Here is a 16,531-nt window from a genome sequence, read left to right as displayed (position 1 = left end):
GGACTTCCAGTCCTATGTTGAATAAAAGTGGGGAGAATGGGCACCTTTATCTTGTTCCTGATCTTAGAGGAAAAGCTTTCAGCTTCTCGCTGTTAAGTATGATGTTTTCTGTGGGTTTGTTGTATATGGCCTTTATTATGTTGAGGTGCTTGCCCTCTATACCTGTTTTGTTGAGAGTTTTTATCATTAATGGACGTTGAATTTTGTCAAATGCTTTTTCAGTATCTATGAAGATGATTATGTGATTTCTGTCCTTTTTGTTGATGTGGTGTATGATGTTGATGGATTTTTGAATACTGTACCTGGAATAAATCCTACTTGGTCATGATGGATGATCTTTTAGATGTATTTTTGTGCTCAGTTTGTTAATATTTTGTTAAGTATTTTTGCATCTCTATTCATCAGGGATATTGGTCTGTAATTTTCTTTTTTTGTGGTGCCTTTGCCTGGTTTTGGTATTACAGTGATGCCGGTCTCATAGAATGAGTTTGGAAGTATTCCCTCCTATTCTACTTTTTGGAAAACTTTAAGGAGGATGGGTGTTAGGTCTTCACTAAATGTCTGATAAAATTCAGCGGTAAAGCCGTCTGGTCCAGGAGTTTTGTTCTTAGGTACTTTTTTTTATTACCAATCCAATTTCATTGCTGGTAATTGGTCTGTTCAGATTTTCTGTTTCTTCCTGGGTCAGCCTTAGAAGGTTGTATTTTTCTAGAAAGTTGTCCATTTCTTCTAGACTATGCAATTTGTTAGCATATAACTTTTCATAGTACTCTCTAATAATTTTTTGTATTTCTGTGGTGTCCATAGTGATGTTTCCCTTCCCATTTCTGATTCAGTTTATGTGTGTAGACTCTTTTTTTTAACTCCTTACTTATTTTCTGTCTGGTTGATATGTCCTTTGAAGTGAGTGGTGTGTTGAAGTCTCCTAAAATGAATGCATTGCATTCTATTTTCCCCTTTAATTGTGTTAGTATTTGTTTCACATATGTAACTGCTCCTATCTTGGGTACATAGATATTTATAATGGTTATATCCTCTTATTGGACTGACCCCTTTATCATTATGTAATGTCCTTCTTTGTCTCTTGTGACTTTCTTCGTTTTGAAGTCTATTTTGTCTGATAAAAGTACTTCAATTCCTGCTTCTTTCCCCCTATTAGTTGCAGGAAATATCTTTTCCCATCCCTTCACTTTTAGTCTGTGTATGTCTTTGGGTTTGTAGTGAGTCTCTTGTAGGCAGCATATAGATGGGTCTTGTTTTTCTATCCATTCTGCAACTCTGTGTCTTTTGATTGTTGCATTCAGACCATTTTCATTTAGGGTAATTATTGATAGATATGTACTTATTGCCATTGCAGGCTTTGTATTTGTGGTTACCAAAGGTTCACAGGCAGCCTTTTTACTATGTAACAGTCTAACTTATCTTGTTTAATACACGATTTCAAACACAATGTAAAGGTTCTTTTTTTTAATCCTCCTTTTTCTTCTTCCTCCATTCTTTATATATTAGGTGTCATATTCTGTACTCTTTGTCTATCCCTTGACTGACTTTGGGGGTAGGTTATTTAATTTTGCATTTGCTTGGTAATTAATTGGTCTACTTCTTTTACTGTGGTTTTATTTTCTCTGGTGACCATTTTTTTGCCTTAGGAGCACTTCCTGCTATAGTAGTAACTCCAAAATACACTGTAGAGAAGGTTTGTGGGGGGTAAATTCTCTTAATCTTGGCTTATCTGGATATCATTTAATCCCTGCTTCAAATTTAAATTATAATCATACTGGGTATAGTATTCTTCGTTGAAGACTCTTCTGTTTCATTGCATTAGATATATCATGCCAGTCTTCTGGCCTTAAGGTTTCTGCTGAGAAGTCAGATGATAGCCTGATGGGTTTTCCTTGTATGTGATCTTTTTTCTCTCTCTGGCTGCTTTTAATACTTTGTCCTTCTACTTAATCTTTGCCATTTTGATTATTATATGTTTTGGTATTGTCTTCCTTGGGTTCCTTGTGTTGGGAGATCTGTGATCTCCATGGCTTAAGAGACTTTTTCCTTCCCCAGATTGGGGAAATTTTCAGCAAATATTTCCTCAATGACACTTTCTAACCCTTCTTCTCTTTCTTCTTCTTTTGGTACCCCTATAATGCAAATATTGTTCCGTTTGGATTGGTCACACAGTTCTCAATATACTTTCATTCCTAGAGATCATTTTTTTTCTCTCTCTGCTTTAGCTTCTTTGTATTCCTGTTCTCTGATTTCTATTTCATGTACTGTTTCCTCTACCTTGTTTAGTCTGCTTTTAAATCCCTCCCTTGTGTACTTCATTTCAGATACTGTATTTCTCAAAGTTTCTATCTCTTTCTTGAACCCCTTCCTGAGTTCTTGAATATTTTCCTTTAGCTCTGTGAGTATGTTTATGATTTTTATTTTGAAATCTTTATCAGGGAGATTAGTGATTTCAGTTTCACTTTGCCCTCTTTCTGGTGTTTGTGAGATTTTGGGTTGGACCAGGTTCCTTTGCCATTTAATATTTGTATTGATTCCTATGGAATAATGACTTTGTGTAGGTGTTGCCCACTAGTGTCCTAAAGCTTTACTCTCTTGAGCTGTCCAGCCCCCTGGAGCAATGGCCTGGGCCACAGGTGAGCAGCACCAGTGCTTGTCAGGAGGAAAGTTCTCTTTCTTGCTTCCTGGCTTCAGTGCCTGCCTCCACTGTCTGGTCCAGTGGGCTGAGCATGCAGGGTGGAGCCTCTGCCTTATGCCCCTGTAGCTGGCATTAGTGGAGTCTCCCTCTGGCTAGCCTGGTGCTATGGCGGGGGCAGCTGGTTTGTGAGCCAGTCCCGTCCAGGCAGGAGGTGTGGCAGGCTCCCTGTCGCAGTAGGGGGCCTAGATGTGCATCGTCAGCCAGGGGTTTGGAGTGCCTGAAGCTCCTGAGATTTCCCAACCTGCTGGTCTGAGTGCAGGGACAATTTTGTCCTTTCTCCTGAGCAACAAGCTTATCCCTTTAGTAGCTCTTTCACTCTTGACAAGTCTTTCAAAGCGCCCGTCTTTCTTTTGTCCCAGAGCAGCCAGTTTTGGGTACCTCTTCTCCGCAAGCGGCTGGAGTCTCAGTCTCTTTGAGTATTCCTCCTGGCTTTGCTTTCCAACCCCACTGATCTCCAGAGCACCATGTAGTGTGGATTCGTGCTCCTGGAGCAGATCTCCAGGGCTGGATGATTAGCTGTCCTAGGCTTCTACCATCTCCCCGCTCCCTTTCACTTCCTCCCATCATTGAGCTGGGGTGGGGGAAGGGCTTCTGTCCCACTGGATTGTGGCTTTGCTACTTTTCCCTTTTCCGTGAGGTCTTCTTTTTACCCCAGATGTAGGCAGTCTGTCGCAGTCCTCTTTCCAGTTGCTCTTTCACGATTTTTTGTACTATATATTCCTATTATATTGGTTTTGGGAGGAGGTTTCTGTCTCACTTCTCATTCCCCCATCTTTATGCCAATCCTTATAGCAATGACATTTTAAAGATAACATTATTATAGTTAAGAAAATTAACCGTCTGTTTATTAATGTTCAGTCTGTTTACTTGTTTTTGATTGTTTAAAAAATGTCATTTTAGACTTGCGTTTTTAAAAATCAAAATCCAGACAAGGTACTTGCATGACACTTCTTTTATAAAAGATGTGTCATTTAGTTGTTGAAAAAACTGTATTATTTGTTCTGTAGAATTTCTTATATTAAGGATTTTGTTTGAATTTATCCTCATGGTGTCATTTAAGATTGTCCTCTATCCATATTCCTAGAAATGTTAGATCAAGAGGCTAAATTAAACTCAGGTTTGATTTTTGTCCATGTTTTTTGTTTTTCAGGAATAACACAAAGTACTCTATGCTTATTGTTGCTTTATTCAGGAGTCTATTAGTGTCTAATTATCTCTTTCTATGATAATAGATCAGGATTATATTTTTATGTTATTAATATTTTTTTACATCACTTTTAATGACTTCACTGTGGAATGGCTATTCTATAATTTGTTTATTATTTCCTATGGCTGAATGTTTAGGTGAAGTTTTTTTCATTCATTATGGTAGTTACTTAGTATATTTTATTACATTAAAAACTCAGGGATTTTGTCAATTTAGGGAAATTCTCTTTTGTTATTTCTATGGTAATTTCAACTCCTGAATCAGCCAAATGTGATGTACTTTTAAAGAAGTAGAAGCCTCCTCAAGGAAAGATTAAGGAGGAAATACAACTGTACTTATTGGACCTCAAAAGTTTTTAGGCAGCTTCTCTCTTCTCTTTGGCCGCTCAAGTATGTCTTCTCTGCCTTTCTCTGCAGAGTTCTCCTGTTATTCTTTTGGAGATGGGTTTTCTGGATACTTAATCCTCTTTCGTATGACCTTACTGTGACATCTTAAAGCAAAAGCCTTTAAGTCTACAGAATGTTCTGGCCTTTTCTCTGTGGTTTATCAACTCAGTCTCAATGCTTCAAATAAAAATTCCTCGGAAAATGAATCTGTTGGTTTTACTATGCCTGGGAGTGTGTCTGGGCTTGGTCATGTGGTATTAATGTAAATACTAGGTACACTTTTTCAGCAGAGAGGAAGTATTTTCAGAATAAAGGGTTAGACATGTGTCTCAGATATCTACTACATCTTTATCATACACACTAAATTCTTACACATAGAAGAATATATGCCATTCTTGCCCTTCTTTTTCTAAAAAGTTTAGGGTTTTCTTATTTTATTTTCCAGATTTAGTTTAGAATCTATGGTGATATTTTAAATCTATGCTGCCTGATATGGTAGCTACTAGCATATTTGACTATTTATTTAAGTTAATTAAAATGAAAATACAGTTTCTCAGTTGAACTAGTCGTATTCTGAGTGCTCAGTACCACATGTGGCTAATGGCGACTACATTGAATAGTGCAGATACAGAGCATTCCATGATCACAGAAAGTTCTTTGGAGTAGTGCTTCTTTAGAAGCTTTTAATGCACATGAATGAAGCAAAAATCTTTAGTTTGTGTAGATTTTGTTTATAATATGTTGTTCAATATGCAGAAGATGTCACAGGATGGCTTTGTTTTCTAATTTTAAAAGTTTCATTGTTGACATTTAAAAAAATACCAAAATACCATAAAGGAGACAACAAGGATACGATTTTTCTAAAGCCCTTTTGAAATATAACATGTAAGTGTACTTATCACAAGTGTATAGTTGGATTAATTTTCTCCAACTAAATAACGTGTCTTTTTACCACAGTTTCTGTATTCCTGGATTTTTACTAACCATGTCTTGATTGTATTTTGTAAACATATAGTTTTGTTCATGAAAAGCACTAAGTGTATTTCTTACTATATCACATCAAGAGACACATGATGTCAGTTTGTCTCACTAAATCAGTGTGACCATATAGTTAAACTGGTGATTGCCAGATCTCCATTATAAAGGCACATTTTCCTTTTCTAATTAATAATTACTTTGTGGGGTGATAATTGGAGACTATGTGAATATCTTGTTCCCCAACAACTTTTCACCCAATGATTTAAGCATCCATTTAGGGCACTTGCAGGAATCAGTTGTGTGGGAGTTGCAGAATGATGATTTTTAAAATTCTGTCTCTTTTTTACCATTTTTATGTGGCATTCTTCTCTAAGGAAGAGCTTTCCCTTTTTGCCTGTCTCCTTTGGTTCTTTTTTGTTGGTTGTTGTAAACACTCTGGGTGTAGTGAAGTTGGTCAGTGTGACTTAGCACTATATACTTTGAGACTCATTGCTACTGTCATATCTGGGTAAAGTGCTATTATTTTTTTTGCTTTATAACAGATTGGTCATATTTATGATATGTCTGTACTTAAACTGAGAATTCTTACACAATATGATCTATAATTTAAAAAATTATATTACTTTGGGTTTTTCTTGATTAATTCTATTGAAACATAAACTTTTCAGAAACTGGGGCAACTGTGTTAAGGAATTCCCATTTACACTAGGCAAGAAAGTAAACAGTAAGTGGAGAGTAGGGTAACAAACACTTATGGTATCAAAAAACAACCGTGAAAAAGATCTGTCTTAATGTGCTAGCCCATTGCAGTTTAACATATTGCTTACAACCTTCACAATAGAATTTGAGTGACTTCAGTTACGCATTCCAGGAGACTGGCAGTCTGTTACAATCAGAGTCTGAACTTTAGAGCAGGCTAATTTACAGCGATGGGATGAAGAAAGTTGTGGATTTGTATTACACACTCTCACCTGACACTGTATCTGATCCCTTACCTGCTGATTGACATCTTGAATGAGCTCTTTGAAGTGAGTTCCAGCTTAATTAAAACGTTTGCTTGGTTAGCAGTGATCTGTGAAAGCCTGTGATAAATATTGAATCAGGTTCACCCGCTGGTTGCTATGAGTGGATAAACAGCTGCTTTGTGCTGTTTAATCATGAAACTGTGGCAATAGAGTACTACTACTGTTTGAATTTTTTAAAAAGAATAGTTGAAAAGGTATAGTTATGTCACTTTTGCTCTCATACTAGAGTGTGTGCTTATGTGAGATTTTGCACAACGGGCTTTCAGTACCTGTTCAGATGGCTTGGACAACAGCAAATGGTTGATAAAGATTAACAATAAACTCTCAAAACTCTCTATGCCTCAAAGATCATGGTATAATTCTACATCAATTGGCTTTTTATCACTAGCTCTTTATTTATGTGATGTTTTGAAGTAAAAAGGGCAATATTTGCTTTTTTGCCAAGTTAAATGGTAGATGAAAATAATCCTATTAAACCTTGTTTTAAGATTTAAGTTAATGAATTCCAACTTCTCCACAAGTTTATCGTGTATTTTTGTAACAACTGGAAGAACTCTTTTAGATTTTACTTTTTTCATCTGTAAAATGGCATTAGAAATAAACATTAATGAACTAACTAGGTGTTTTAGAATTATAATGTTAGGTAATCACCAAACAATCAAAGAAATGAAATTATAAGCAATGGAGGGACCTTTATGAAGTTGTCTTCTTTGGATCATCAGCTTATTTATTTTACAGAATAAATATGGCCAAGTTGGTTATAAAGAAAATGCTATTTCCACTTGGTTTCCATTATAAAATCAGACATAAATTCTGGAATAAAGCCGTCACCCAAATAAGTCAGAATCTTCTTTGAGCACCTGATGAAAGTTATGGGCTTGTAGCGATGCACACAAAATTGTGTCTGTGGTTTCTGGGCGATCTCAAACTTGTTTCTCTGTAACAGTCCATGGATCTAAATTAAGAACCCACTTCCTAATAAAGTAGGGTGAAAATTTTGGTTAGGTGGGATGAAAATGAAAGCTATTCTGGTAGGAATTAAGCAGCTGAGGAGGAACCAGAATAGATTGTATTTGCTGTGCTAGGTTTCTTTTGAAGCACTTTTAAACATTTTTCAGGTCCATTACTCCAAGGGTTATCTACTGTAGTGGGGATTCCTAATTCTTTTTGTAAAAGTTTTATAGTTTTATTCCTATCATCAATTTGGATTTTTCTGGAGAGAATAAAAGCCTGTTCAACATTGTTTTTTGATACTTATCTGTGTTAATATATGCAACTTGGTTAATATTTTTCATTGTATGTTTCATCGAATGAAAAAAATCCCAGTTTGTTATCTATTCTTCTGTTGATACACTTAGCTTGTTTTCCTCATTGTTAAAACAGTGCTGTAAGGAATATCCCTATTGTGTCTGTCATAATGTATAAGAGTTTCTTTAGCATGTATTCCTAACAGTGTCATGCTGAGTCAAACTCTGAAATTATCTTTGATTTCATTAGATCACCAATTTGCTCTCCAAAGTGAATGTGCCATTTTATACGAAGATCCTAGTGTATGAGAGTTGTTTCATATCCTCTTTGACACCCTATCTGGTGGATGTGAAATGGAATCTAATTATGGTTTTAATTTGCATTTTCCTAATTAGTAATGAGGTTGAGCATTAGGTTGCACATCTTTTCTGATGATTCTTGGCCTTTCAGCCTTTCTTTTCATGATTTTCTTGTTCTTGGCCATTTTTTGGGTTTGTCTTTTTTAAACTGATTTGTTGGAATTCTATACATGTTACTGATAACTCATTTTGTTATATACAGTGCAAATATCTTTTCTCAGTCTGGTCCTCCATTTTACCTTTTTTCTTAAGGGGAGTATCTTTGTCAATAGAAATTTTACATTTCTTGAGGTGGTGTTTTCAGTCATTTGTGCTTTTGGTGTACTATTTGAGAAATCCTTCCTTGGGATTGTGCAGATATTTTCCTGTATAGGGACAGATGCCTTCTGGGCCACAAAATCTAAAATATTTACCCTCTGGCCCTTTACAGAAAAAGTTTGTTTACATTTGCTCTAAAGAGCCTCTTAATTGGAGAATTTTAATCACCATACTCATTTTTTTTTTCAAGTATTTAAGCATAGCAGTCTTTGTTGTTATTGGGAAAAGCTGGAGAAAGTTATATGAAATTTTAGAGATTGACATTGTAGTATCTTAATCTACTTGAACTAATTACAGCTTTGTGAAAGGAATAGTGGCAAGGACTTAGAAGTTGGCTTTTCTTTCAGATCAATTCTTATAATCTTTCTTCATCCTTTGAAAAAATTTAGGTATATGTCTGTATATACTAGGACAAGAGAGAATAGATAGAAATTGTTAGACCCAAAATTTTCTAAAAATCCTTGGTTGCTGCCCTTCTAAGAACAGTTTGGCTATTATAGATTTGAAATGTATTTTTAAATGATTGACCCTGCATATGGAAGTAATACAGTGGTCACACCCACACATATCTCTGTTTCACTTTAAATGATAATAGACTTTTGCTATTATTTAAGTCGGGTTTTCTTACCTTTTGTTGAAGTAAAAGGACTCTATTGACAGTTTCTAGCTATGGGAGAAGTCATCTCTTAAAAAGTTTGATTCTGCCACTCAGTATACCCACTTATAGGTCTTAAGGTTACAGGTTTGGGGAGCCATATGTTCTAGCTTTTTTGACATTCAGGTATATTGGATGAGAAGGAATACTTTTTAAATTTTTTCTCCAGTTTCCTAATACTCTGTATACAACTTAAAAGAGCAAAAGCAAAAGGAAAACATCCCTGTGGAAGATAAACCTGGTCATTTGTTAGCAGGAAAATTACTTAATGAAAGTCACAAAATTCTTTAATTTTATTCATCTATTGTTTCAAGACCCATAGGTCAAAGTGTTTCAGAGAGAGGCCGTGAAGTGTCAGCCAGTTAATTGGACTGGAGGATATTATGACTTCTGTCATTGCTGTTTTCAGGATTCTTTCTCTATAGTTTTATTAAAGAATTGAAAGTTGCTCATTTTGGTACAAATAATTGTCTTTTGTTAGTAAATAAATATCTTTTTGAGGCCTCTGTTTATTGCCACATTCAGTTTTTTCCATCTTGCAAATAGTTTGTACCAAATCCTTTAAAAGGAAACATTACTGTTTTCAGGATTCTTTCTCTAGTTTTATTGCAGAATTGAAAGTTGCTCATTTTGGTACAAATAATTCTTTTGTTGGAAATATCTTTTTGAGGCATCTGTTTATTACCATATTGTTTTTCCATCTTCCAATAGTTTGTACCAAATCCTTTAAATGGAAACTTCAATAGAAGATCACTTCTGAAAAATAATTCTTCTTAAATATTGCAAAGGAGAAAGAATCAACTTTCTTGATTTCCATTTTCTGCTCTTCTTACCCAACTACTCACCTAAAACCATCTTTGGATAACTGAGTCTCGAATTCATAGATGGAATAATTACTTCAGAGTGCTTTAAAACTTAACAAACAAAAACATGTTTAATATAAAATTAACTATGATTTATAATTATCTTCATTATGGAGTGAAAAAAGACAAATTTAAGGTACCTCAATAAACCTGCTCTAGTGGGAAAGAAGTTTATTGAAGCTAGTTCTTAATCTTTTGCTTTTGTTAATGCCAGTACTAGCCTAACACTTCAAGATAAGCAGGCCCTTTTTAAGATTTGCCTCTTTAAAAATTAAAGTAAGTTTGAGTACGAAGCAGCAAGTTATTAAACTGTATAATAGCATCCCTTTTTATTTGAAAAAAAAATATGGAAGATATTTTTACATATGTAGGAAGGTCTGCAAGTTATACACTAAATTATTTTTGGTGGGGAGTTGACTGTTTTGTAAATTTATATTCTGGAATTTTTGGTTAGGAAAAAATGAATTAAAATAAAAGGAGGAAAAGGAGGAGGTGGTAAAGCTTTAAGTAGAACTGATGTTGAAAATATGTTACATTAAAAAGGTTTTCCACAGGTCACTTCATGAGGAAGATGTTGGGGTAGGTGGGTGGGATGGGTGAGGGGGATAAGAGACAGAAAAACCTCAATTATAATATGAGTTGGTCACAGGGATGGAAGTGCAGCATGGTGAATATAGACAATGGATCTGTAACATCTTTCTATGCTGAATTGCAGAATTGAAAGTTGCTGACAGATAGTAACTGTACTAGTTGGGGTGAGGATTTAATAATGTGTATAACTGTTGAATCACTGTGTTGTATACTTGAAACCAATATAATACTGTATATCAACTATACTTCAGTTAGAAAAAAAAAACAAAAGGTTTTCCAGGCCTTGAGAAAAGACCAGTTTATTGGGTTACTTTATACTTGGATATAATATATAATAATGTATTGAGCCCTGACATTTTAATAGAGTGGATTTAACTATTATAGAGAAGAGAAATAATATAATTGAGTGAGAAGATGGAAGGTATGAAAAAAAAGTAAACTAATTCTGCTACCTAGAGTTACCTTAATTCTTTTACTCTGTTAATTAATTAATATTATCATTGCAAAGGTCAAAAGAGAATTCAGTCAGAAAAATCGTGATATAATTTGCATTCCATTTTCTGTGTGACCATAAATTGTTAGATATTGCAACATATGTAACATAAACCAAGTGTCAGCTGTTTCCTGCCTCACTGTTGACAAGAGCCCCATTCATAACTCTTCTTTTTATCCTTTCGGTGAATAAGTAATTATTCAATATAGAAGGCAGGATATTTGGAACTGGCTATTTAATGTGGCAGCACTCTGTAATGAAATCTGCTGTTACTGGCAACCTGAGAGGAGAATGTAACAATTCCAGCATGGCTGTAACTTTATCTGCTTTGACTGACTGTTTATTTAGCACATCAGTGAACCTTTTATCCCAGTGAGTGACAGCTCCAGAAGGGTCACATTTACATCCATTCTATCATGTATTGTAATATTTAATGGCAGACAAGGTTGAGTGATACTGGGAGTAATTTGAACTTGCTTTTCCACTGAGTTGAGGCTAAAAGACAGCTTGATCCCCAGTATTGTGGTGTAACATGCTATGACTTAGCATTTGTTTATGAAGGCTAATCTTACTGATTATAATTTTTTAAAAAATCTTCAGTTATATGGTGTATTTATTCTACTAAAATAAAGCTCTCCAGTACAAATTCTCTTAAGCTACTTTGCTATTTAGCTTTTTTCCCCTGTCAGTGACCACTTCTATAAACTAACCATTTCACAGTATTTCTGTTAGTTGAGGCTGTATTCCATCTCATTTGTGTAGTAATTGAGGTTGAGAAGGGGGTAGTTAATAAGAACCCGTGGGTTTTAATATATAGCCTTAAACTTTTTTATTTTTGCGTGTTTGGAAACGAGAGAAAAATCAGGTAAATATTAGACTGTATATCTGCTGTTCCTTATGATGTGTTTAAGGAGACATTTATATAGCCATCTTCATTTGAAAATGAATTATCAGTGAAATTGTCCATGAAAAGCTATCCTGAATGATAATTTTACTGATGGATTTGCATTCCATGACAAGTAATTGAATTTCAGATGACTTGTTCGACACAAGCAACCTGCCTTCATTATTAAATATTAATAATTTGCATTCATTTTCATACCTTTGTTAGAGAATAGTTTACTTTTTTTAGTGATACATTAGATCCAACTTGATATTTGTATTCTTTTGTAAGCTGTATTTAAAATGCTTCTTAAAATATTGATATAGGATATTTGAATGGGCTATACCGTGAACAAAAATGGCACTTTCAGCTCTAAACTATATCACAAGTACACTTGAAGCCTAAGCAGAATTGAAAACCATCCTCCATTTTATCTTTTCTAATTAATGAAAGAGAATTAAAATGTACTTAAAACATTTGGATTTGAGAGTTCGAATGATGTGTTAGAAAGCAATGCAAGTAGGAAAACATAGTTTATAACTTTTAAAATTGAATGAAAACCAATTTAAAATTGTATTTGCAGTTTTTAATGGCAAGTTTTAGGTGATATATCTTGGAATATCTCTTTATTTGGCAGTTGTGATTCATTATTTATATATTCTGATTCCATGAGAGGTTTGATAACATTTTTTATGGTAGTCCAGACAGTTATCTTTCTTTCCTTTGTTACAGGCTCCTGGTCACTGTTCTAAGTGCTGTTGTTCTGCTAAGCAAGGAAACAGTCAAGATTCTTCAAATACCATTAAGAAGGATCATGGGGGGAAATCCAAGATACCCAAAATATATTTTGGGACACGAACTCACAAGCAGATTGCTCAAATTACTAGAGAGCTCCGGAGGACAGCATACGCAGGGGTCCCAATGACTATTCTTTCAAGCAGGGATCATACTTGTATCCATCCTGAAGCAGTGGGTAATTTCAACAGAAATGACAAGTGCATGGAACTTCTGGATGGAAAAAATGTGAGTAAAGCTATTTTGTTTTAAAGAAAAAATAAGACTGAAAAGATTCAAATTACTCAATTTTTTATGTGTTCATTTTGTTTTATATGTACATTTCCAGTGATAATCAAGTAACTTATGAAAATGAAATTAATCACTAATAATTTATTTTTTTGAAAAATAATTTTATCAAAAGAAAATCCTTATTGAAGTTTAAAATTTAAGTGGGTTTTGGTCCTAAAACTTGGGGTATTTAATTCCTTGAAATTAATTTCCATTTTAGTCAGATGTCTTCTTATTTTCTTCTTTTAAGAAAGTAGTCAAATATGGATGATGCCATATGAGGAGAAGAAAATATTTAAATAATTTAGTTTAATTAGATCTAACTAATACATTTTATATATTTAAAAACTTCAAAAGAAGATAGCTTATTTAGGCACTGAGCAAATTTTAAAACGGTTTTTAATTAGATGAGAAATAAAATGATTATCTTGTCTCAGAATTCTAATTAGTACATACTTCTTCAGAAAACCTATATTAAATTATTAACTTTAAAGATATGTCATTGGTGATTCTGAAGTTTTCCAGGGAATCTAGAATAAGATTAATTTGGTCTAAGTGGAAATAGAGAAATCTTTCTTACTGAAGACCTGTGATTTCTAAATAATATTTTGGCAATATTAATTTGGTAGTCTGTATAGTGGCTTGATAACTAGTTTAAACTTCATAACTAGTTTAAAATTGAAGTTACAAGTCTGGAATTACACCCATAAATTACCAGTAACCATAAATTGATAATATGAAATGACTGATGTTATATTGCTATATTTTGAAAGTTCTTCTATCTTTAAAAAACAGTGTTTTGTCAGAGTTGGTTCTATACAAAACGCTATGAGCTGTAGCCCCTAAAATTTCATTTAATTGACATATCACCTGCAACCATATAATGTGAATAAATTGTTTTGTATCATGCTTTTCTTTCTCAATGCTTTCTTCTGTTAAATTGAAACTTATTCAAGCTTTATTTGGGGATAACCAAAAGATGTTTCAATAGATATTCAAACATGGGAATATAAAGTATAAAGACTAAGGGGCATCAGTGGAAAAACTTAAGTGACTTGTTCAGAACAAGCCCGAGAGAGAACACAGAATTATTGAACCAAAACCAGTGTTGAAATTCTATTCTCATATTTGTTTCTGTATAATAACTGTGGAACTGTGAAATTTCTTCATTATTTTTGAAAAGTTCTCTTTAAGGGAAATGAAAATATTAAGTCAAATACTAAAAAAGTAGTAAAATAGAGAAAAGTCTTGTCATGGTAAAACCCCATATACTTTGTGCTAAAGTGGACTTCTTAAAATAAGTGGCTAAACTGATCTATTGAATTCCTCAAATACTTAAAATTTGGTTTTTGCCTGCATAGTCTATGCAAGAAGACTTGCTGGCATTGTCATTATCTTTTCAGTTATTATTGGGAAAATTATTATGTAATTGGTTATGTATTTGTTATCCCATTGGTAAAAGCAATTATAAAATTTTAGATTGTATTAAAAGCAAATAGTCTTATTTTATCTAATCCTCTAGAATCCTGCAGCACTGGTTGTATTTTTCAATTGATCTTTACTCTCATAACCTTGAATCATGTAAAGAGGAAGTAATCCAATAGACTTGAATATTCAGAATATTTCATTGGCTTTCAGTTTCTGTTTTAAAGTAAACAAGTCCTTTATTTTTTAATATTAGTGATAAAAAGAATTGAAGATTCTTTTTAACAACCTTCTTGTGGTTGTTAGTCTTGACCTAGTTCTGCCTAAGAATGCTTAGCTCATAGGCATTTGAACATACTTTTCCTTGGTCCCAAGCCCTCAGAGTAATTTGGTATTGTAATGAGGGCCAATTACAAAGTCACTGTAGGTGTCCATGTTTACTATGGCTGAATTAGCACAGCGAAATGATAAATAGATAACTGACAGTTTGAGTGAAAAAGAGTTTAAAGCATGATAACACTTCAATTGACAGGCTCCCCTCAGGGTTGAGTTACGCTGCTAAAATGGATGAGCTTTTCTGGTTTTGCTATCAGCCTGCACAGGAGTGACATTCTAAGTGCCCTTAAAGTGTAAGCTTTCTGATTTTTTGGCTTGATCTGAAGGCATGTGTTTTTTTGTTCATTGTTTCTTTTATGAAAGTGTTCCTATACTGAAAAAGCAATGCACTTACCTGTTTCAATTAATTAATTACTTTTTGTTTCAATTAAGATAATTTTAAATAGCTCCAGAAATAATTCTGAATAATTATTTTAGTTATGGGAGACTAATTTTTGTTAAGATGAGACTTAACAGTTCATAATCATAGGCTCTGAAGGCACCTTAGTGACTATTTTGTGCCAATATAAGCTTTCAGAATAGTAAGATACTTGGAATGAAGAAATGGTGAATGTTATATTATTAAATTCAATCTGTATCAAACTCAGTATGAAAGATACTTGGCACATGTCCACCTGTCTCTGGATTCCAGAATCATAAAATTTTAGAGCTGGAAGGAAACTTAGAAATGGTATAGTCGGTAGATCAGAGGAACCTTTAAAGGCTTCTTGTTCAGCTACTCTTTTAATGCCTAGTCACATGAGAAAAATGAGCCTTAAAGCCTACCTGGTGTCAGACAACTAATTAACAGGAAAGGAGTCAAGTTCTTTAACTCCTAGCCATTGCTATTTTGGCTACACTAGAAACAAAAAAGATAGCCTTATGGTATGGGGATTTTTTTTTAAATTTTATTTTGGTATCATTAATCTACAATTACATGAAGGACATTATGTTTACTAGGCTCCCCCCTTCACCAAGTCCCCCCCACATCCCCGTTCACAGTCACTGTCCATCAACATAGTAAGATGCTGTAAAATCACTACTTGTCTTCTCTGTGTTGCACAGCCCTCCCTGTGCCCCCTTCACACTATACATGCTAATCGTAATGCCCCCTTTCTTTTTCTCCGGCCCTTATCTCTCCCTTCCCACCCATCCTCCCCAGTCCCTTTCCCTTTGGTAACTGTTAGTCCATTCTTAGGTTCTGTGCTTCTGCTGCTGTTTTGTTCCTTCAGTTTTCTTTTGTTCTTATACTCCACATATGAGTGAAATCATTTGGTACTTGTCTTTCTCTGCCTGGCTTATTTCACTGAGCATAATACCCCTCTAGCTCCATTGGTATGGGGATGTTGACACAGCAAGGTCACTAAAAGAAGTGGGTAGAGATTAGACAAAGTAAGTGAAAATAATATAGAAAATGAACTAAATAAAGTTTAGGTGACCCCTTTCCTCCCAATTTTCATTTTCAATACCTTGGAGGACCAACAAGTGGCTTCTCTTGACATGGCTGAGTACAAAGCTTTAGGAGAGCTTGTGTCCAGCTAATCAGGCTGTCCTTGGATTTACTGCTGTTCTTCTATAGGTTATGAAGAATGCTTTGTGCTTTACTCCATTTCTAGCAATTTCTAGGTGCTGTTGTGTATATAATGATATATGTATGCCTTAAAAACATATATTTGCTTTTTGGATGGTTCATGGTTAAGAAAACATATATGTAAAATAATTGTTTTTTACTTGTTAAGGACAGCAAACTGGGAAAGGTGTTGGATTTCAAAATGACATTTAATTTTTTTATGGATACACAGAATTAGTGAAAATTAAAATGGCCCATTATTCTACCACTTAGTCCCAAATGTCAATTGAAAAGAAAAGAAATAGCATATATGTGGTTAGAAGACTCAAAATTATAGAAAAATATAAAATGAAAAGAGAAGGTCTCTCTTTCCAGTTCTTTCCATCCCC

The 16,531-nt window shown here is 34.2% G+C and overlaps 1 protein-coding gene across 2 annotated transcripts in view; it reads left to right on the top strand.

The window, feature by feature from the left end:
- Positions 1–16,531, top strand: part of BRIP1 (BRCA1 interacting DNA helicase 1) — a 185,545-nt gene that overhangs the window by 36,065 nt on the left and 132,949 nt on the right. For both annotated transcript variants that reach the window (XM_037004066.2, XM_073235313.1), the window contains one exon: positions 12,440–12,730. In XM_037004066.2, the coding sequence (XP_036859961.1) occupies positions 12,440–12,730 (291 nt within the window). The remainder of the gene's footprint in view (positions 1–12,439; positions 12,731–16,531) is intronic.

The sequence above is a fragment of the Manis javanica genome, chromosome 4 (assembly GCF_040802235.1).
Source record: "Manis javanica isolate MJ-LG chromosome 4, MJ_LKY, whole genome shotgun sequence".
In the NCBI taxonomy this organism is placed as follows: domain Eukaryota; kingdom Metazoa; phylum Chordata; class Mammalia; order Pholidota; family Manidae; genus Manis; species Manis javanica.
The sequence above is the reverse complement of the archived record's forward strand: the minus strand, read 5'-3'. Positions and strand labels throughout refer to the sequence as shown.